This window comes from Panthera onca, chromosome A1 (assembly GCF_046562875.1).
Source record: "Panthera onca isolate mPanOnc1 chromosome A1, mPanOnc1 haplotype 2, whole genome shotgun sequence".
Lineage (NCBI taxonomy): Eukaryota > Metazoa > Chordata > Mammalia > Carnivora > Felidae > Panthera > Panthera onca.
This window is the reverse complement of record NC_138339.1, coordinates 5,856,489-5,880,375: the sequence shown is the minus strand read 5'-3', so window position 1 is coordinate 5,880,375 and position 23,887 is coordinate 5,856,489. Positions and strand designations below refer to the sequence as shown.

The 23,887-nt window shown below is 43.3% G+C and overlaps 1 protein-coding gene across 2 annotated transcripts in view; it reads right to left on the bottom strand.

Moving 5' to 3' along the window:
- The window catches only part of ADCY2 (adenylate cyclase 2), a 415,689-nt gene that overhangs the window by 99,258 nt on the left and 292,544 nt on the right, over positions 1 to 23,887 (bottom strand). For both annotated transcript variants that reach the window (XM_078444291.2, XM_078444293.2), the window contains exons 8-14: positions 18,744 to 18,902; positions 17,768 to 17,900; positions 16,225 to 16,398; positions 13,692 to 13,735; positions 10,103 to 10,183; positions 3,360 to 3,429; positions 202 to 299 (exon numbers count right to left, since the gene is read on the bottom strand). In XM_078444291.2, coding sequence (XP_078300417.1) covers positions 202 to 299; positions 3,360 to 3,429; positions 10,103 to 10,183; positions 13,692 to 13,735; positions 16,225 to 16,398; positions 17,768 to 17,900; positions 18,744 to 18,902 — 759 coding nt within the window. The remainder of the gene's footprint in view (positions 1 to 201; positions 300 to 3,359; positions 3,430 to 10,102; positions 10,184 to 13,691; positions 13,736 to 16,224; positions 16,399 to 17,767; positions 17,901 to 18,743; positions 18,903 to 23,887) is intronic.

The window sequence follows — 23,887 nt, the reverse complement described above, 5'->3', positions numbered from 1 at the left end:
AATAGTGAATCAATACGTCCATTTTGAAAATCCAGTCTCACTGTAACTAAGCATGACACACGGGAGCCACTTAGCTTCACTGCCCCCTCCCCACGTTCCCTCTGTTTGGAAATCTGCATCCTCTCTTATCCTTTGGTATAAGTAGCTCCGGTAGAAAGATGCACCCAGTGAGAGTCCCAGGGGAGAACCACATGTACTTACTTGGGTAATACCAGAATCTGCACGACAAAAATGCAGAACAATATGAGACACGCGCAGGTCACGTAATACTTGAACGCTGGCAGTGCGGTGGCTCGGTACTGAGGGGACAAGAAGGAAACCATGAGTGACGTTCTCTGGGAGGGGCTGAAACAATCAGCCAGCAGCCTACCTGTACCTGTTTTCATGTATCAGACTCCTAAGTTATGATGTGCCGAGAAACAAGCCAGGGACACGGCCGTTGATCGCGGGCAATGAGTGCTTCCTCCCTCCAGCTGGGCTGTGAAAGCGTTTCTCCCCCCAACACCAGGATTTTTATGAGAAAAACTGACCAGCAAGGAAAGACAGCACCTGACCACAGGGACCGGTGAGGGAACTGGTGGCATCACTGTCAGCGTGCAGGTGCCCGGGTCCCCTTGTGGGTCTCATGTCCGCAGCTATGGGGGAAAGCAGGCGACTATCCACATATTTTATTTTTGAAGCGCACTGCGGAAATGCAGTTTGCCCATTTTATTTATTTTAGTGTTTTATGTTTATTATTTATCTCAATGCTACTCAGAGCCAGTGAGGAAATCTGCAAGACAGAGAAGGCCGGTGGGTTTTGTTCTAGGTCGATGACCATTCCCTTTGCTTGTGCGCACCTGGCCGATGGACTCTTCTCCTGCAACGACTGGGTTCACATGGCTTCCGTAACATCCACGACCATACACTGACCAGGGTAGCTGTCCGCCTGGGACCCCCTGCTTGAGTTATGCAGAGAAAAGCCAGCCAGCACTGCACTCATAACGGTGGTAGCGATCTCTGTCACATATAGCCCTGACGATGGCGTGACCCACACTCTAAATGCGTTACACGCACCAACTCATTTAATCCTTACCACCGCCTAAGGAATGAACTATTATTGTCCCTATTTTTGGGTGAAGAACTTCAGGACAGAATGGCTGGTTAACATTCTTTTTTTTTTTTTTTTTAATTTTTTTAACGTTTTTTATTTTAGTTTTGAGAGAGATAAGAGACAGAGTGCGAGCTGGGGAGGGGCAGAGGGAGAGGGAGGCACAGAATCGGAAGCAGGCTCCAGGCTCTGAGCTGTCAGCACAGAGCCCGACGCGGGGCTCGAACCCATGAACTGTGAGATCATGATCTGAGCCGAAGTCGGCCACTTAACTGACTGAACCACCCAGGCGCCCTCTGACTAGTTAACATCCTCAGGGAGACACAGCACATGGCAAAAATTGGGACAGACTCCCAAACCCAGGGTCCCAACCACCAGGCTCTACTGCTTCACAAAAGAGGGTATTCTCATAAAATTAAAGGAAAGAGCAGTTTTTGTGCTCACGCTCTTGAAACCTCCTGACAATACCGGCAGGTTGCATTCACCGTATCTGCATAGACTGTGCCCAAGTCGTGGGAAGTTCGAGTACACGTGCCTTGGGTTGAGCTGTGGGGTTTCAGTGCGGGATGATGGGTGTCTGGGTGGTCTACTGATGTTTCTCTTGCTTTATGTCTTACTGCCTTTGACCCCATCCTCCTGGCCAGAAGAGCAGGCTAGGGGGAGGTGGACAGGAAGGGAGCTTACATCCCAATGGCATCTACAATTTGCCTCAACGTTGGCTTCTACAAATAGGCACACAGGGAGAATGTCAGCAAGAACTGTGTTTTAAGATGACGATCACCTTCTGTTTACTTGAATATTTTACTTGTCACTTAATAGGATAATTTACATGCTGGTGAAGAAGCGATATTCACATAATTGCGTAAGTGTGATTACATTTTTGCACTCGCTTGCACCCTTGTCTTTCACCTTCTTTTGGGCTGTCAAGATATGAATTGGAACTTCCTTGTGGTATTAATAAGGGAAACGGACTTGAATCAGGCAGGAATCATTTCACATTTAAACGATAAGTAACCATCAGTATCTGTTAAAGTTATTCAAAGATAAAATGGTCGATAGTAATGATGAATTATGTCAAACGTCAGTTTGGTAAAGCTGTCTGCAGTCAGTATGTTGACTTGGAAGCAGGCAATTGATCTTACTGACTGCTAACACAAATGAAAGTTTAGGTGCAACTAGAAAATCCAACCCTGATGGATTGTGGCTATTCTGTTCAATATCCATAAAGCAATCACCTGAATATTCTCAACAAAATTTTAATACCAGTGCGGCGACCACTGACATTAATACAGTAGCTTTTGTTTGAACTAAGCCTGTAATTATATAGCTGGATGATAAAAATTATCTCTAACTTGTTCCTTTCTCTAGACCAAAACAAAACAAAAGGCAAATGCAATAAAACCAACCTAGAAGAGGGGTGGTTTTTTTTTGGGGGGGGTAGCAATTACTTAATACATTTTAGCAAATGCATGTTAAGCCTAACATGTAAAGCCCAAATACATGGGGCTTTTTTATTTGAGCCTATCATATCTCTTACTGGAGGGGTCACAAGGCAAAAGTATTTAGATGCAACAAACACTTAAAAGTTTGGCATTTCTAATTCTCCCAAACAGATGTTGAATGTAAATCTCATATTTTTGTTCAATGATTTGTGTAAAGAAGCTGTGCATTTATCAGGAAGCATTTTATTTTCTTTTAAAAACTTTTCTAAGAAAATGTGCCACTGAAGGGCACCTGGGTGGCTCATTTCCTTAAGCATCCGACTTTGGCTCAGATCATGATCTCACAGTCTATGAGTTCGAGCCCCGTGTCGGGTTCTGTGCTGACAGCTCGGAGCCTGGAGCCTGCTACAGATTCTTTCTCTCTCTCTCCCTCTCTCTCTCTCTCTGCCCCTTCCCTGCCTGCTCTCTGTCTCTCTCTCCAAAAACAAACATTTAAAAAAGAAAAGAAAAGAAAAGAAAATGTGCCATTAAGAAAGCCAGTCATTAGCTCCTGTCTCCTCCTTAGCCCGGTATCTCACACCCGTTGAAGATCCCACTGCCACCTGCAGGGCTGAGCCGGGTGCCCGGCCAGACAGAAACTCGGTAACAAGACACACAGTGCAACACCTTGTGCATGGAAGCAACACAGAAAAGGCTGTAAAAAGGTCTGATATAGTCCGAGGCGATGTCAGTGCTTCGTGCAGAAAACAGGAGCAAGTTTCATGAAGGGATTTTTAAAAACTCACATTTCAGATAAAAAAGACTGGGGGAATAAAAAAGTAGCTTACTTCTTTTTCTAGTATTTTATTGTAGAACAGGAGCGAGATTCTCTGAATGTCTTCAGACTTGAGCCACTGCCTGTAAATAAAAAGGACAAACATCATTAACCCAACCCTCCAACCAATGAGCTGAAAAACTCCTTTTTAAACAGTAATGGGCATCCTTCTTTCTTTATTGTAAATCATCCAAAACTGAAGTTAAAAAAAACCGCATGATGCCAGATCTCTGGATATGGAATCTAGGAAGAAGGGGATGTGCAAATATGACACCCCTCTTTAGGAGTGACCCTCCTTGGAAAACTGGCCATTACAGTCATCATACCAAACTGAAACTCGTGGTCCCGAATTAAATAACTAGGGAAATAGGCCATCAAAAAGATTCAAGTACATCGATACATTTATTTCCTAACATTTTACTGAAATCACATGGTAGTTTCATCCCTGAAAAATCCGGTTCATAGAAAACTACCATTTTTCTTAGTTTATAGCAAGCAATACATGAGAGCATCAAAACCATTTAGGGTGTCCTCTGAGTTCCGGGAGGGAAGATCTTGCTTCTTTCACACTTACTGAAAATACTTTCACGGTCATGTCTTTCATTTCCATAAAGTAAAAAAGTTTTGTTTGAATGTGGTGTTGAAAGATAGGTAAAAATACTAATACATTAAGTGATCGGTTCAGGCCACTCGCATAATATGGAGATGGAAATATATATATCCATGCGAACACGTGTGTAATACATATATATCCCTCAGATGTTGAAAAATAACTAAAAATCATATGAAAGTGTGCATTCTGACGCGTGGATTGACTTTTAGAAACAGGTTTCAAGAAGCCGGTTGACATAGACAGAGAGCTTCAGGACAAAACTTTTCTCTAGGACGCTTTACACGCTTGCAAGTGGAAGAGGGACACGAAGCAAGCCGGGCATGTGATCCATGCCTGGTACGGTCACACACTTGGAAATAAAATAAACGCACACTCGATGAAACAAAGCTGAGTGAAATATGAAGATACACGTTCTTACATCCACGAGTACAGGAATGTAAGGAAAAATGGAAATCTATGTGCTGAGAAAAAAATCTAGAAATCGATACCAACAAAATATATCACCAACTGGTTTGGGTCATACACGGAGGAATTTACATTTCTACTTCCCTAGTTTTCTTAAATACCTTTCTAATAAAAAAAATAAGCTGAGTTATGTATACAGGCATTATAGATATGTGTGTATATATATGTGTGCATACATAATGCATATATAATGTATATGTGCATACATCTACAAGTGCGTATATACGTGTGTATATATAACATATATGTGCATATATCTACAAGTGAGTACATACGTGTGTATATGTAACATATATGTGCATATATCTACAAGTGCATATAACCATATATCTACATCTATACCCACATATCAATATAGAGGGAGAGAGAGTATATATATTTGAGGATATTAGGTATAAAACTATGCTTTACATAGGTTTCCAAAAACTGTTGTATCTGTTCAAGTACTTATCAATTCACATTTATTTCTCACTGTGGTTCTTTGGCAATCCATTGTGGCCTACGGATTTCGACTCCCTGAGGTATGTTTGGGGGCTAGGGATCTGAGGATCCAGGAAAGAAGGCCAAGTCAACGATCGCACTTTGCCTTGTAATCGGCAAGTCCAGCCGCCTACTGATTTTGGGTGACGGGGGTTGGGGGGGGTGTCTCTAACTGTACACAGACGCTTCCCAGCGGGGCTAACGACTGGTCAACCCAGGAGACCAGCACATTCGTCCAGGTCTAACGGGACAGCCCTGCGTCCAGAACCTCGCACCACACGCGCACCGCCGTGAGCCTGACGCACCCACAGGTCTACGCTACAGACAGCGCACTTCCCAGCGAGGCACGGAGGTCAGTGATGTGTTCTAGAAATGATGGCCGTTGAAAGTGAGAACCGTAAAAATGCCTTTTGGTTCAAGGCATAAGCTTTAGCTATCAGGGAAACAGACTTTTCTGGGTATTTCTTATTACCGTACCAGCTGCAAGAAGCATGGTATTGTTCCGTTCGAGGAGAATGGCTGGAGAAATAAAAGGTTGGTTAAACAGCAAAAAGAGCAGAAAATAAAATCGAAGATACATTTTAAGCACATTCATTTTCAGAACCATGTGCTCGTCATGAATATCAAACTATGAATAATGTATGGAGGAAACGTATTCAAAATACTTTTTTTTTTCCTTTATTGAGAGAGAAAAATCTAATTTCGAAGTGCCTCTGGGCAACCTCAGATTGGAAATAAAGTAAGAGCGAAATATATCAAGGAGAAGTAAAAGCGGCTCCCGAATGAACAGGGCCTCGGGTCCAGGGCTGGTTTCCCCTACCTGCCTGTGTCCTGCGGGCGGACGGGAAGTGCTCCAGGCCAGGCCTCACTTCCCTGTGTCCCTAACACTTAACACCGAGTTTCGTCAGCCACGAGTGCTGGGTTCTTCTGACCTTTTCCTCGGAAGGAAGGAGAGTGTATTCTTCTCGCAGGCTTTGCCGTCAGAGGGTCTCTGAGATGGCCTCAGCTCCCTTCACTGACGAGCCGGACACTCAGACATTTGTGCGATTTGCATGTTTGGAATAGGAAAGGTGAGTGGGGGCTGATAAGGTCAAATATGATTTTTGGGAACTGGAACTACAAGAGAGGCAAAGAAGGGAAGAGAAAGGAAGAGGGAGGAAGGGAAAGGGGAAAGAGGGAAGGGAGGGGGAATGTGTGTTTTACTTATGGGGTCCTGACATGGTTCCTGACCCAGGAGGCCTATGGGATGAAGAAAATCAACCCCACTCCTGGGCTATATAATGAGCGAGTCTCTATTTGAAAAAAATTTTTTTAAGTTTATTTATTTATTTTGAGAGAGAGAGACAGAGAGAGAAGGAGAGAGAGAGAATCCCAAGCAGGCTCCACGCTGTCAGCGCAGAGCCCAAATTGGGACTCAAGCTCACGAACCGTGAGATCATGACCTGAGCCAAAATCAAGAGTCGGCTGCTCAACTGAGCCACCCAGGCGCCCCAAGTGACTCTGAATTAATTTATACCAAGTTATTTTTTTTTTTTTTTTTTTTTTTTTTTTTTTTTTTGTGCTAGGCCCAGCTCAAGCAAAGATTCAAGCAAAGATCCTGAACAAGATCCTGACTTGAATGAGGGGACTCAGTACACGTACATCCTTACCCAGAATTCTTCTGGCACGTAAGCATGTAGGTTCTCACAGCAAAGAGGCCACTATAAAATAGAGAGAGGACCCCTTTCCTACGGTGATGACTGGAGGTTTCTATTTCCCCCCAATTTGCATGTTGAAGGCCTAACCTGAAGTGTGGCTGTATCTGGAGATGAGGCCTCTATGGAGGTAATCAATGTTCCATCAACGTGGCCTGAATAAGGGTGGGGCCCTGATGGGAAAGAATTAACGTCCTTATAAAAAGAGACATCAGAGAGTTCTCTCTCTTTCCCTGCACAGCCTCAGGAAGAGGCCATGTGAACACAGCCAGAAGGTAACCTTCTGCAAACCGAGGGGTTAACTCTCACCAGAACGCGACCACACCGGCACCCTGATCTTGGACCTCCAGCCTCCAGAACTGTGAGCAGTAAATGTCTGCTGTTTCAGTCCCCCCCGCCGTCCGTGGTGCTCTGTCACTACAACACCTCTCCAGGCAGTATTGAAACTGAAGGCTTTGGTGGCCTGAACGGTATACTAAGGTCCGTGGCACTGGGGAAAGATGGTCTACAGAACCCAGGCTGAGATAAATGCTGCTGGACAGGTGGTGTCTCAGTGTGGGGGGCCCAGCCTGCCTCAGCCCTGCGGTCTGAGATGCTCTGGTCTGTCTGTCCTACGCTGGCACATCAACTCTGCCCACCACACATATTTAAACTTGGCGCACAAGCTCTTCATGAACCCTCCAGCTCGTTTCCTTCAGCACGAAGGCCACGGTCTTTCCCTCTTAGAACTTTTCACATTACTTCTTTCTGTTTTTGCTTAAAAAAAAAAAAACCCAAAAACCAAAAAACCAAGGGGCGCCTGAATGGCCTAAGTGGGTTAAGCGTCCGACTTCGGCTCAGGTCGTGATCTCACAGTCTGTGAGTTCGAGCCCCGCGTCAGGCTCTGTGCTGACAGCTTGGAGCCTGAAGCCTGCTTTGGATTCTGTGTCTCCCTCTCTCTCTGCCCCTCCCTTGCTTGTGCTCTGTCTCTCTCTGTCTCTGTCTCTCTCTCTCAAGAATAAACATTAAAAAAAAAAAAGAAAAAAAAAAAAAGAAAAAAAAAACAAATTTGGGAGAACCTGGCATGGCAGTCCCATCCTCAAGATAACCATATAGAATGAATGCCCCTTTATTAAAGTTAGTCTTACAGGAAAGCCCACGTCCTCTAGAGAAAATGCCCCTAGAGGGGATGGCCTGGGCACCTTTGACCATGAGGCCTCCCTTTTCCCACAATGAGGCTCTGAGAGAAGCTTCTGGCAAGTCTCCTCCGTGCAGAACTATCAATCATGCTTTCTTCTCGTCACCTCGCCTTCCAGACTAAGTCAAATCTCTCGCACCTCTGCCCTGAGCACGTGGGCGGTGACTTCTCTCCCTTAGGGCTTTGCGAGGGGACACTGCGCCTTGTGTCCTGGATGTCAAGCACATGCTGACACTGCCCAGCCCTTAACAAAATGCTTGATAAATGAGTAAATGAATGAATACATGAAAATCTGCATATCAATCACGGTTTCCTGCCCACTGCAGAAAATGACAGAATGGTATGTCAAGTCTGGGGTCTCTGTGGAATCCTCAAGTGGAAGTTCAAAGACAGAAGACCATCATACGAAGGTAGGAGAGCAGGTGATGAATAAGGTCTAACAGAATGGGAATGAGTCTCGTTAAAAAATATATGCAAAGCAGCTTCCATTTAAACACTTCCCTTTTGGCTTTTGAGTACAGCAGGACGTTTCTCCCTATTTCGCTTCTGAAATATGTTGGGAAAATTACAACACAAGCAGTTACACCAACATCAAACATCACCTTAGAATAAACCTACGTTAAAACATGAAGGCGGTCGCTCCGCATGTATTTGAATACGAAATGATACAGTACAAACAGACAATCTGAAGGCCACCTCGACAAAAATAAAGCCAAGCCAACGATTATACTACCTAATGATTCCTTCAGAAGGAACACTCTAAAAGGTGGACACAAAGGTAGTTTAAGAAGGTACGGGTCCTGTGGGAAGACACGCTGAGGCTCGTTTTAGACGTGGGTTTTCTATTATTACTGTGATTACAGTCATGGGCTAAACGTGGTCAGGAACAAGGTGTTCTCTTTCTTCCGACGTTGTGTTTTCTTCTGGTGGGTCACAGAGTAGTAGGTGCGGTTTCCTCTGGTTGAACGAATATATCCTTCCACCCATATCACACGTCATCAGGCTCCACCCTGGGTTTTAGCTGCCAGATTCCAGGTCATCATGTTTCTTGGTTCGTGATGTGTTGAGGTTTCGATTGGGGCAGAACTGAGGCTGACTTTTATACTGCTGTTGGTGCCAGGCAGAGCAGAGCATTTGTCTGGGCATTGCTGGCGTGTCCCGAGTGCTCCAAGACGGGGCGGGGCGGGGGGAGGCTTTCTCTATTTGGAGCACAATGAGGGGCTCCAGACACGTGTTAATTGAACACGTTAGCATATGTGAATTATAGCTCTAGTACAATCAAGATAACTTTATTATCTCTGCAATCACACACACACACACACACACACACACACACACACACACCCTATGTACACATACATATACACTCATGACAGTCCTTCATAAGCTGTGTAAATATTCTAAAACGAATGCTTATGAGGAACAATCTAGAAAAGGCACACAGTTTTTAAAGCTGTGTAACGTAATTCTGGAAGCAGGAGTTTAGGTGAAAACCATTCGTACTTTTCATGACTCAACTTTCATGATAAAAATCGTGGGAAGTTTTCCATTACGTCTTTTCATTTGGACCTACGGATGTGCTTGCTACAATTTACATTAAAAACGCTTTTACTCAGCGTCTAATGGGTACCAGGCACCATACTGTCACCCATCTTTTGCCCTCCAGGAATTCAGCCATGACACATGGACCCACGGAGAATTTCAAGGCCAATGAATGTAGTTATTGTGTCCAGGCTGCGAAAGGTGCCACCTTCTTTACACGGTTCCCCTGCATCTGTCTCCTGGACCATTTAAAACTACACTGGCAACTCACAGACTTCACAGACTGAACGCCATTTTGTCCCCCAAAGAACCCTTCATCTTCCCACTGCTGCCACAAATCCAGATTCTAATGCTCAAAACCTCTCTTCGACAACGGAGAACGCAGGTACTTCCACGGTCCCTGATTTTTCAGCGGAATAAATGCATTTTCAATAGATACAGTCACATAATCCAACTCAGATTTTCCCATAGGGCATTCCTATCGGTCTTTAAAAAATCTTACTTACTGACCATATTTCGCTCTGATTTTTCTGTGTTTACATCTCATGCTGTTTATCAGTAATCTACTTGGAGAGGATTTCTTAGGCAGGGATTAAAATTTTTCTAATTGACGGAAGCTGTTATTAAGGACAACTGAGGTGAAATGAAAGCCTCTAAAGGAATGGCTTTGTCATGGTAAGTATTACAGAGTTTCAGGTAAAATTCTTGGAAGGCGTGACATGATTTCCACATACTACGGTTTGAAATTAAAAACGTGTGATAATTTAAGGTTGAGAAGTACTCACTTTTGTGCATTAATTCCATCAATTGCTTGAATCATCCTTTCATTTAACTCTTCCTCAAATCTCTTCTTTTGCGACTTGGTTCTACGTGAAAAGGGAAATATTATGATAGAGATTATGACGAAACCGAATACTAAGTCCATTTTTCTGTGATGCCAAACCTCTCTTTCGTTCTGCCCATTGAATTAAAAAAAAAGGCAAAATGAAACAAGAGTCTATGAGCACCCTTTACTCTATTAACACTGAGCCACTCTGCCGATTGAGCGAACTGACTAGAGTTTTTTGGTGCAATAAATGTTGCCTCACTATTCACTTACAGCGAAACAATACCAGGCATTAAAAAGCCACACTGAAAGATATGTACTTGGTGTTTACGATAAAAGAACTTTCTGTCCTAGGAGATGCATTAGCCCTTGACGTGTTGCCTTTGTAAACTTTATTTTATGACAGAACACCCTGGTTTTGGAAATTCCCCTGTAAAAATCTGGTCTGGTTGAAGAAAAAAAAAGAAAAAAAAGCTATGCCTTGTTCATGTTTCCCTTGGTCCGTTTTCAAAAATTTGCAGAAGTACAGTCTTCCTCGAGGCATATCAAAACTTAATTGTATGCATGTAAATCTTTCTCAGTATTCAAATCACAGTTCACGGGGAAAACCCCACATATATCTGCAGACACTCACTTGGTCTTAGAAGAAAATAATCTTTAAAAAAAAAAAAAGAAGAAAATAATCTTCAGCCATAATAAAGGATGCCTTGTAAATACATTAAGTCAAAAGAATGTGTTCTCTGAGTTAATCTGACCATTAGCATAAGAATGATATAAAGGAGAAAACCAAAATAATCCCTATTTTCTAAAAGTTAAACAGCTGCGGTACAGAGTGAAAGCACAAGGGAGCGTCACCAAACTGGCCTGACCCAGCCTGTGCACCACATCATCAAGCCACCTCGTCCAAAGTGGAGACAGCACTAGGCTTCTCTGTGCTCTGGTGGGTTAAAAAACTCATCGGATGGGCCTTCTATTCTGGAAGAACAGTAACTCCTCTGATTTCAGACAAGAATAGCGTTACGTATTCAATGTCACGGCTAGCGGTAATTAAATCTCATGAAAGTATCATGGACGAGACGGATGGGCCTTCCCAACCCATCCCTGTTTGTGGGTTGGTGCCCTCAGGTCCTGCCTTTTTTAAACAGGCCCAGGGCATCATTGCTCCAAGAGCAGAATGATAGGAGGCGATCTGTCCCCAGACAGGAGCAAACGAAGAGGTCTTAGCATGCCAGATTCTAAGCTGTTGAAGAAGGCAAATTAATTTTTACCCTTCTTTTTTAAAGAGCAAGATACTTAGCAATCATCTAGGATGGTTCATTCTCGCTTCCAGGCAAGGAGCTGCCTTCAGTTTTCTTTTTAGCAGCGCTATGCTTAGGCTTGACTTTGCGGATTTCAATTTGGTGTCTGGTCTTTATCACAAAGTCTCACTGAATCGAAGAATAGTGGAGGTACCTGGGGACTCACAGGAAAATGTCACCCTTCAATGCTACGCCCGGGGCTAACAACAGCACTGCCTCTGTGGATCTGTTTTAGGATTCGTTTACATAATGTACAGCACTCAATGCTATAAAGGTAGCACATGATGTAGCCGATAAATGCATATTATTACACAATCCTCTGTATTTACTGGTTACCTGGATAATAATTCTTAACACATAGTTTCCTTATCTCTGTGATTCTGTGATCTCTGCTATGGCAAATGATAGGATACCCCTGGAGGTGAGAATCTACCACCAGGAGCTCTTAGTTTGCCAGCTAAGGCTTTGTTTCCCAGACTTCAGGCATTTCTGACTCTCCAGTCTGTGTTCTGTCACTGCCCCCCTCTCTGCTTTCCAATTTCCCTCCATCCTTTCCTCTGAGCTCTTTCCCCAACTGACCCAGTCCCGTGCCGTGGCTACTGTATCTGAGGATAGAGTGTGATCTCAGATAATGTTCAACACCAGGTGATGCCGACTCAGTAGCCAGGCTGAAGGCACAGAGAGATTTTATGACATAGGCCACTTCAGGAAGCCGGGACACGTGAAGACAGCCTAGTTGAGTCCGATTTGGAAGTGGAGCTCTCTGTGAGGCCCTGGGGCCACCAAAGATCCAACCACCACAGAGGAAAGTGGAGTCAACATGGAAAAGGCTCCCAGCAAGGCAGGCGTGATAGAAGAGCGGTGAGGAGCGCAGAGTTTGGGGTCACAAATCTGGGCCTCGCCTCTTCCAGCCGTGTAGCTCTGGGCATTCTCCTAACCCCGCTCGCCTCTACTTCCTCCCTTCTCAAATGGTAATGGCATAGCAGCGTCTATGCTGGAGTCACGCTGTAGGGATGAAATTAGATTCTCCGTATGCCTGGTACAGATCCAAATGATGGCTTATTATCATTGTCTTCCAGACAGCACTCGTCCCGGAAACCACTGCCCACCCACATCGTATTGGCACCGCACGAGGGATTTCCTGCTTTGATTTCAGTAAACATACCCTTGAGGCAGAGCCGCAGGGAGGATGAGACAGATCACAGAAGGAATACGGACTCTAAAGTGAAGACGCCTAAGAAATTTCCGTGGACGGTTCCTCGCTGATGCACTAGCATCTTACTGGCTTGATGAGTCACGCCTTCTCAGGGCATCTTACGGGGTCCATAATATTTCCAAATTAGCTCAAGTTCTCTTTAATATGGCACGTGCCACTTAAAGAATGCTTCAAAAGCCCAAGAACCCAAGATCCTTATAACATAGGACTCTGAGTATCAGATCTCAATATTACAATTTCAAATCTTCCCCCAAAATACAAATTAGAGCTCATTCCAACAAATAAAGTCACAGAGATGATTCTGGAATAAGGTTGCTGTTTGCAAGGAGGTGGCAGGAAACAATCTAATTGTGTTTAATTTTACTTGGATATAATGCATTTTCTACAGAATAAATGCACTTCTCTGTGGGGAAAGAAAGGCTGACTTAAGTTTTGGGCTTTTCATGAATTATCCTAATGACTTCAATAAGAAATATTTAACTCCCCCAACCAACACGGATGTGAAAAACTGAACCCCAAAACCAGAGGAACACGAAAAAGAGTTAGTGACTGTGATTGTGTGGTTGATGGCGACAGGGGACCTGTGGACACTTGGGTGAACCTTTTTTCTTTTTTTTTTTGAGCAGGTCGGGCAGGCCTTATTTTCACTATAGAAAGGTTGGATTTCTCTTGCTTTTATCTCCAAGATTCCACACATACGAAAATGTAATTTTAAGCAACATACTCATTTTAAGAAAATTCATTTTTTTTACTACATATTAAGGTTAAGAAGAGTCATTTTTAAGGAAAACAATTTAAAGTTCTAAGGTATTTACCAGGTGCCTTTTTCCATTTTGCTCTTTTAGACCTAGTAACGTCACATTAATAATTACATTTTTAGAAGCTGAAAACAATCAAATCGAGCTTTTCACAAGCAGCTGCTCTTTTTAGAAGTGGCCTTCAGAGTTACTCTAATTGATGATAATTACTTTCAGAAATATTAAAAAAAAAAAACCCAAGCCTTTAAAAATCAAAAAGTGGGACAAATAACATACCTTAAGGTACGGTTTTGAAAATTATGCTGACCCATTGGCACATCCTATTTAAAAAAAAAAAAAAAAGTTATTAGTTTCCAAAAACATGCTTTAAAGAATGATGTTTCAGTGATGATCATTTATAACATTATTTCTTCTTTTATCATGGAAAGCATCATTTAGGTAACAAATAATTACCCCTGTGGAGAAGAATAGCTTATGTGAAATGTGAAATGTGAAAAGGATTAAAAGCTCAGTTTATACTTGGAATGTTGGTGTCATCTATAAACTCTGGATGTTAGAACTATCGTTGTTGTCTGGAACTTTAAAATTTACATCCTGATATTTGCAGGTACGATTTCCCACAAGGGGCCTCAGGCAACTGCTGTGAGAGTTACTGCAGACAGCTTACAATCCTGTGAAAATGGAGTCTGACGTCAGACAGGTACTCAAACGTTCTTGAAAACACACACATCACCACAAAATGTACAGTCAAGCGTCGTGCCCGAACCGGGCTGTCAAGAGACGGTGCCCTCGGTGAACTATGCAACAGCATGACTCACTGATCGAAAAGAAGAAATCCACACCCGAGTGTGCCAGCAGTTTCTGAAAAGGGACTGGGAGAGAGACACTGGTCAGGGTTTATCAGTGGGGGACCCACTGCCGAATGTTCAGTAGACTTACGAAAACCCGGAAGACCCCCTTTTATACCTTTGTGGTGGAAATTAAAATAAAAGTTGAGACAAAGCTGCTCCAAGTGGCTCCAAAGAAACTTTTCTTGGCTGCTTTATCTACAGCATTAGATTAGGAAACATAGGTAGCCTAGGGAAAGGTACGGTATATATATATTTTTAAAAATAACTGAACTCCAAGTTTTATTACATAAGGTAAAATAATGCATTATTTACCAGCTCTATCAATGTTGAATCGGGAGTCAGTGGTGTTCTGCAGAGGGGATTAGATAAAAGAAATAACTTTTGGCAATGATACTGTTGGACCCTGGAATGCATTAATAAGAATGACCATGGGGTCTTTGTCAAAGTGGGTAAGGGATACAGCCAAGCTGTACCGTGAACTGTAGACCCTGAACTTGCTTCTCATTCCTTCCGCAACTAAAACCTGAGCATAACAGGGCATCGCTCTCCCCTGGTGCCCTGAACTCTTGGTCTATTACTCCAAAGCGTTAATTATGCCATGCCCTTTCCTTGCTGAAGATCCTCTGATGACCTCTCACTACACTTAGAATGGTTTCCGCACAATGACCTCAGTGCATCTCATCCTTGATGACCTCTGTTCCTTACTGTTGATGAAACTAACTGCCACATCAGCCTCCTCTCTGCCCCCCGAAGACTTCAACTCATTACTATGTTGGGGCCAGTGGATTGATCTTCTCCACCTCCTCCCCAGTTTACTACTCTCTTTCTCTGAGACATCCCCAGAGTCGCCACAAAGACATCTCCTTCCCAAAGACATCTCCATTTCATTTTCATCATCATCGACCTCAGCAGCAGCGGAAATGATCTTGTTGGTTGCCTGGTTTCCGACTTAGGGTCTCTTGCTTCCCAACAGACTGGAAACTGCTCTTGGACCTGTCCTGGCAGTTTCCCTGGTTGACCGATGGGTGTGATCTTCTGTCAGATCACGTGTACTTGTTAGTTGGGAAAAAACACCAAGGAAGTTGAGAGGAAAGATATAACCAAGTCAAAACAAGTACGTGGATCTGGGGGCCTTGGGTGTTGTCACTCTGAGCTGCTGGGAGTAGGGAGCGCAGGGCAGACGGGGAAAGTTCGCGGCTGCCTAACAACCTGAGGGTTATGTAACATTCCAGTTTCTTTTCTGCCTCAACTGCATCCCTGGTACAATTAACTCCATCGTATGTGAAATTTTACTCACAGATCATTTTAAAATCAAACGTCATCGCGATTATTCTAAGTGCTTCGTCATTTTCCGTTTTCTGGTCCCTTGTGGGTCTTTCTATTTTCTCTCTGCATTTCAGCCATCTTACTGAGAGTGTCCCTGTTATAAAGCGCTTTGGCACTTTATTATCTATTAGAAGTTGGAAGTGACATAAATAAGGAACTACAACAATAGAATGTTCGCTGCCCCTGACACAGCTTGAACATTTCCACAATGAAAAGACAGTCTGGATGCTGTGTTTCAAACCGCAAGGGCATGATGCCTTCATTTGTTCTTTTATTAGGATGCGCAGGCTTTCTTACTTCCTGAGAGCAAACAAACAAACAAAATACCACCATAAAAAGTTCAATTGTATTTGGTTGCTAATAAGTGAGTTAAATAACAAGTAAGCAAACTGGTCCTGGGTTACAGAGAGTTATAACGTAAAATCACTCTGGTTGAAACCCTTAGCAAGGTGAGCCTGGCACTCATTCACACCTCGACAGCTGTTTCTAAGGGGTCTCTTCAAGGAGGAGAAGGGGTTAGGCTTGTTTCACTGCAGACCAGTTATTCTGACAGGAGATGCCCAGCCTTCTGGTTTAGGAAACTAGCTTGGGTCTGGCGCGCGCCTGCGCTCTGGAACACAGGGAGAGCTCACCGTGGTGCTGATCTTGCCGTTCTCCGTGGTCATGCTATCTCGGTGATGCAGGTGTGCAAAGGGCTTGGCTGCTCCCCAGGACTCCAGGTACCGGGTCATGCGGACGGAAGCCCTCATCTTGGCTCCATCGAGGGTGTGGCGAGGTCTGAAGAGGTGAGGACTCCGTCGTTCCCCCTTGGGGTGAGAAACAAAGCATTACACCTGGCATACCCAAGGGGCAAAACTTCTCCTTCCTGCCCCCTCGCCCCGACTGAGCGATTCCTCCCACATCACCCCCTCACTCCCCGTGGCTTCTGTCCTCACTCCTTCAGTGTGACTGGTTCCCAGTGTTACAAGCTGCTTGAGCTGAGTGATTTTTTTCCCCCCAAATAGCAAAAGATAACTGTAATTTAAACTTAGGAAAAAATAAGCCATTTTCATGGGCCTTTTTATAAAGTAAATTCTTAAAACCAGATAGGCTGATCTGTTTCAACTTTTTCTTGGTGACTGTGGTTTCCTGAAGCGACAGGTGTTAGAGATTGGGGCTGTTTTATGATGCTAAACGGTCTTCCTCATGTGTGTTCTGGTATTCTTTGCCTGAACACACTGTTCTTTGTACACATTTATTTATTTGATTCCTCCCTCTGCCTATCGCCCCACAGGTCTTCTTGACTGTCACTCGTCTGTCTCCAAATCAACCGTCAAGTTAGCTGCAAGTGTCTTCCCAAAGGGGAGCCCGGAGTTTCAGGGAGGTTACCACGAGTGAACATCCATACACTTGATCTTGTTGATTTTGTTTCTTGCTGATATATTGCACCTACCAGCTGTGTGACATAAGAGAAGTCACATAACCCCTAGGAGCTGCAGATTCTTAGTCTGCAAATAGCAGTGACACTCTTTTGGCAGGAATTTGAGAAGGGCTGTGAGAAATGAGAGCTCCAAGCCCTTGCTCTGGCCTGACACTTGGTGTGAACAGAGCAAGAGACAGCTCCTAACTTTCTTTCTGGGTGGCTGGGACGGTCTTCCAGGTAACGCAGGATTTTATCGCATCCAAGTTCACCCTGTCTGCACATACGTGTACTCACACGAACGCACCTGTGACATTTAGTTGCCAATCTTTTAGGTATTTCTTCCTTTCCTTCTTCTTATATGTTCATCCCACTTCATCTCATTAGATTTTTATCATCTGAATTCCTGAGCAAAACCTTCTGTCTTTATGTAATTTCCCAACTGCCAGGGTGGGCACACTGAGGGACTTTCAGGAGCATCGTGGACTAAGTTATACATTGACTAACGCTGACTAACACATACAACCTGTCATATAGACAGTAATCTCATCACACAAACATTTTTTCCCCAATGGTTTCTTTAATGTTTTAACTTATTATAAAACACGTTCCATAATTAGATGGCCGCATGCATTTACAGTAATTTTAGAGGCAGAGACTAGTAGCACATTAAACTGATTCTCGACTAAAAACACTTACCTGTATCAGGAATTTGCCCTTTTCCCTTTTAAATCACAGAAGTCATAGGCTAATTATAGACTCTTTACAGTACTGACCTTGGGGTTGATTACAAAGTAGGTTTTCACCAGGTGCTGTTTTAAATATGGGTCTCTGATGTCACCATCTCCTTCCTCCACTTTATAAGCGCCATTCAAGTGTTCCAAGGTAACAGAAGAAATGTGAACACGTCTGAAATTCCATTTTAAAACCATAATCAAGATAAACATGGATACACATGAAGATTTTTCTGTTTACTTGTGATGTCAGGAATCATACCTTCTCCCCCCACCCTCCCACCCCAGTGAAGGAAAGGTTGTATAAGGCTGTATGTTCTTGGTAAAATTGACTGTAAGGTTTATATTTTATGAAATGGGGCTCTGGATAGATGCTCACAGAGGTCATGAGATATTAACATTTGGAGCTTCTCTGCATTTATGGAAACCTGCACGGTGGATGTGGTGAATTACAGCCAATAAAACTCGATTATATTGAAGTTTTGTGCGTGAGGATATTTTTGGAAATATATGCCAGAGGCATTCTCGGGAGTATGCTGATCTACACACAAGTATGGGTGACTTAGTTCCATGCTTCCCACGCTTCTCCAAATTATTGCACTTGCATCAAAATCCTCTTGTCTGAAACATGCTCTTCTAGCCACAGGTAGCTGCTACCTCGTCCTCATTTCAATAGTACTGGTTTCAGAGGTCATTGGTCAAGAGAAATGCCATTGCACTGCATTACAAAACATCTTTCCCTTTGGGTACTATTTACGAATTTGCAAATAAAAATAATTCAGGATCTGATATCCAGAGTCTTTTGACCATGGGTTATGGGGTGGTGGAACTGAGCGAGACTTGAGAGTTCAAGTTTATCGGATTAATGTAGGAGATCACTAGGGCAGGAATAACATGCTACTAACGGAGGCAACAGAAGCCGTCAGACATGAGCAGTCAATCCCTTGTTAATCTCTTGCCGATCATTCATTTCTAATCATGCGCACAGCCTGAAGAGAGAAATCCAGTCCGGCCTTACCCAGGAACCCCTCCGGCTTCCATGTGATTGGCTAAGGTAACGTCATGTGACCACACGTCATACTGCCACTTCTGCAGACCGATCACGCCGCAGAGGACGTTCCCAGAATGCACTCCGACGCGCATGTTGATATCCACGCCGGTGGCGTCCCTCACTTTCCTAAAGAGAAGGCAGGCAACGTCACCATCCGGGGATATCGTCTTCTTCCTGTAACTCTTGGCCAATTTTCAGGGCATTTTATTACTCATAATTTCTCAGACTGCTGGAAATACAGGCCTGACTTCTTCCCGGGGCAGAAGATTGCAGCTCTGAGCCAAGAGAAAGGGCGTTTTCTTCCTGGTTACTCCCAGACTACACCAAAAGCTCCCAAGCTGTGGCTTTCCAGCCACATCAGGCCACACTGTCAGCACTAATGTAACCTTTTGGCTGTAGCTTCTACTTTTTCAACAAATATGTGTATCAGGCACCTGTCACGTGTGGACACCTGCTCCGAATTTTCACCCTAGGATCATGTGACATTGCCTCGTGTTGTCAGAAACGGTCTGAGATGCCATATAGGATTCTAGCCCTCAGCACAATGTACACCTCCAATGAATATTTTCTGTCAATAAGGGACAATATGGCTTATTTAATAAGCCTAATAATGACTTCAGCCTGAATAGGAATTTCTTAAACTAACCATGACTTCAAAGTGCTTCAATCACGCACATTCTTTAACAGCAACAGAACTCCATAAAAGTTTTAACGGTGCATAAGGTGTCATTAAAAAGAAACTAACTTTAGGGGTGCCTGGGTGGCTCAGTTGGTTGAGCCTCCACTTTGGCTAAGGTCATGATCTTGTGGTTCCGAAGTTCAAGCTGTGCGTCAGGTTCTGTGCTGACAGCTCAGAGCCTGGAGCCTGCTTCAGATTCTGCTTTCCCTTCTCTCTGCCCCTCCCCTGCTCTCTCTCTCTCTCTCTCTCTCTCTCTCTCAAAAACTGAATAAACATTTAAAAATTTTTAAAAAACTAATTTAAAAAAATCATTTGAGAAACACTTTAGGACCCTATTAGCAACTCCTTTACAGAGCCAAATGAAGAACGTCCTTTAACAGCAGCTGGAAATGCTTGTTTATTTCTGCCAGCTAAATACATTTATCAATTAAAATATTACTGCAAGTATGGAGAGGTGCCCGGTACATGGAGAGAACTACCCCAGAGGAGACGTGGAAGGAAGCAATGACGTTGATTGCAACCCAGCAGAGAGAAGGTCACCAGGTGTGGGCTACAGTAAATAAACATCTCAAAATGACGTAGGCCGGGATATCATGCTTCAGTGACAAAATGACATCATTTGAACAAGCTAAAAATGGTAAGAAATGGACCCGCAGTATAAAAAGAAATGGTTTCCCGTAAGAAGAATCTAAGAAACTGTTCCTTCCCCTCCCTCCCCTCTCTTCCCTTCCCTTTCTCTTTCCCTATCATCCCATTCTGTTTCACAAAACAGATCACAACCTATTCGGTACCAGCAATTCATCCAAACTCTTCCGTCCACATGATGGGCCAGAGCCTCCCCATGACATTGGAGAGCTGCGCCCCCCCCCCCCCGCCACTCCATCCTCCATCAGCAATGGGTGCGTATGGCTGCCTGGGCACCATCTGGGCCGTAGCTCTGGGCCTTTGCTCGAGGTGGTCCCTCGAGAGTTCTGCTCCTCACTGCCCTGAGCCTCTCTTTCCTGACAGGGCGCAGATGTCACATGGCCTCCCACGAGCGGCTTAGGCACGACCTCATCGGGGAAGGGCTTCTGCGTTCTCCTTGTGGGTTGATGTGGGAACCCCACCTCTGTGCTCCAGCCTCTCTGAGTATAGTCGAAACTCCCCGTCTGTGTCCACATCTGCTCTCAGAGTATCAGCCCCATGGAGACACAGACCTGGTCTGAGTGGTTTGTATACCCATCAGTGGATTCAGGGTCTAGTACAACATAGACACTTGGTATAAGTTTAGTAACTGATGAATTACTGGCCATTTCTGAAGGATTTACTGTGTTTCTGTCTTTGGGAGATAATGATCCTGAAAAGTTTGTCGTAGAACCTGTAATTGTTCTTAAGATTTTCTGTTATTGAGACAGAACAGTTCCAACCACATGGCATTTCCGTTTATCAAATATGGTCAGCAGAAAGTCACGGGGGAATAAGAGGCTCGATGACGCACTCTGTGGTTGGCCACTTTGACAGAACTGACTAGTGAAAGATTTGGCTCTTTAAAACCATCTCCATGGCCTTTATGTCTTTTTTAGAAAAATGGGTTGATCAAGGGTTCAAATGAATTGACTGACCAAATGTTTTAATGGATTTGGATGCAACCTGGGTGATCTATAGAAAAATACTGAAATAGTTGTTTAAAGCTTGCAATAGTAGACAATCTGGGTGCCTGGATGGCTCAGTCAGTTTAGCGTTAGACACTTGATTTTGGCTCAGGTCATGATCTCATGGCTTGCGAGTTCGAGCCCCATGCATGGAGCCTGCCTGGGATTCCCTCTCTCTACCCCTCCTCTGCTTATGCTCCGCACCCCGCCCCCTGGTCTCAAAATAAATAAATAAACTTAAAAAATTATAGTAGACAATCTCTTCCATTTCAGAGGAACCCTAGTCACTTATAAAGCCAGGGCTCTGCATATTACTTTTTTTATTAAAAACAGTTTACACTTTCATGGCAGGGAAAAAAAAATCTCTCTAAGCCTTGGGAAGATTCCAAACCACAGCTGACGTGCTTCCCTGTGGTGCTTGGCTAATAGAGAATGAGGTGTTGAACAGGTGCGGAGGTCCAAACACGGAGGAAAAATACAGACAAATGTTCTTTGATCCATGTTGCTGGTTCCTAGGAAAAACCTGAGATAATATGGCAACATTCTATGTTCAAGCGTACCCTTTCTGTCCACCAGCTTAAAAACTTAGAATTCTTGCATTCATCCTCATTGTATGGCTCAATAAGTGGGAACAGAAATATTTGCCCTTGTATTTTAGAAGAACAAATAATTCCTGACATTTGCTGAGATGCCCTCTCTTTTCCTGCCCTTTATTGTAAGTGCAACAAAATAACCTATTACTGATTATTTTGTCAAATGCATATGAGCTGAACAGATGACCTACACCAGGGAGACAATGTGGAAGCTCTTGGTCAAGGAGTGGCAGCTCACGGAGACACACAACCGTCGCCTAATTTGAAGCTTAAATTTAGTTTAATAAGCAAGAGTTCTGGAAAGTTTCCTCAAATCTTTTAACATTACTGAGATTCTGGACGTGTGAGATAGTACTTATGCATCTATGACGGATGGATAAATAAAACGTGATATATACATACAATGGGATCTTATGCCACCATAAAAGGAATGAAGTAGTGACACATTCCGCAACGTGGATGAACCCTGAAAATGCGATACTATGTGAAATAAGCCATACTCTTAAACAATCAATATTGTGACTCCACTCATACAAAATATCTAGAAAAGGCAAATTCATAGAGACAGAGAGTAGAAAAGGAGTTACTAGGGGCTGGGAAGAGAGGGGAAGGGGAGTTCTTGCTTAATGGGTATGAAGTTTCTGCTTGGGAGACGACAAAGTCCTGGAAGTAGATAGTGGTGATGGCTGCACACATTTTAAATGTGCTTAATGCCACGGAATTGTACATGTCAACTTGTTAAAGGGCAACATTTATGCTATGTGTATTTTACCACAATAAAAAAATAGAACAGAAAAAAATTACTGATGAACTGGTGACATGTGAATGCACAGAATGTAAACATTCTTTCTCCGAGAAGCTCTTCAACATGCTGGAGTAAGGAAAACATAGCAGAACTGGAAAACAGTTGCTTCAAAAGCAGAAGTAAAATTTTAGTAAAAGGGTGGGTTGTTTAATCCAATATATTACTCATGCACACAATAAATATATTTGTCCTTTACAAAGTCTTTCCACATCAACTGGAAAAAGAAATCCAGAAAAAAATGCTTTCCTTCACTAGAATCCATTTCATCCCGTGTTCAAAACTAACACCGGGGTTGCCTCCGGCGACAGGTTATAAATTTGAGAAAACCTATTAGCTTTACTGATTAGATTCACTCACATGGTCTAGACCAATGGTGTCCGAAATAGTTAATTACTATGGGCACAAAGTAAAAATATTTTTCATGTCGGAGAAGACAAACGAGTTACTTATGGGAAGAAGCAGGAAGAACAAGGTGATTCCCACACGATGGATTTTGGGTGGGAAGCAGACTAATCCTTCTTCAGTTCTTTCTTCAGTTCCACTTAATTCATCTGTCTCCCAACGCTGTTCTGCCCACAGTGGTCTAAGCTTGGGATCTGGACAACTGAGGCTTCCCACACTCAGTGGAGGCAGTGCGGGCTTCAGTATTTATTCCTGGAGAGCCTTGGGAAAGCCCCCACAAACGTTGCAGGCCATTTCATCACATGACTAGTATATACCATGGCCAAACACGTGACTGCTTGACTTGGTGCTTTCCCACTGAAAGCCCCATTTACTCTGGGGCAAGGAGACGGAACATCAACCATAATTCCTGTCCTGTTTAGACTGAAAATGTGTGGAGGAGGGGGTAAAGTCACTCGACCAAAATAGGCAATCAAAAAACCCAATAAGCTAAAATCTTTCAATCCTACAAACAACAAGCAAGAGCTTTTACCATTTGGAAGAATATTCTGGCTTCTACCAAAGGCATTATGAGAGCATATTATGGCACTGGTATAAAAAATTAACTCTATACCTCACATTTTTAGCTGGTATTTGTCACCATAACATTATTCTATGTAAGTAAATTTTCTCTAAAATTATGATGAAAACATACACTATGGTTATAAACTGAAATTAAATTAATAGAACTGAGCATTTTTTACTAGATCCAGTAATTTTGGGCTAGACTTTTATATTAATTGTGGTCTGGTGATAAAAACTACTTTCTCCCTGACACCCTGAGTTTAGCCACACTGTTTGCCAGAAATTATTCATATAAAAGTATTTGAATCACTACATTGTATACCTGAAACTAACATTACACTGTATGTTAACTAACCAGAGTATTTTATTAAATTTTTTATTAAAAATTTTTTAACGTTTATTTATCATTGAGAGAGAGAGACAGGATGACAGAACAC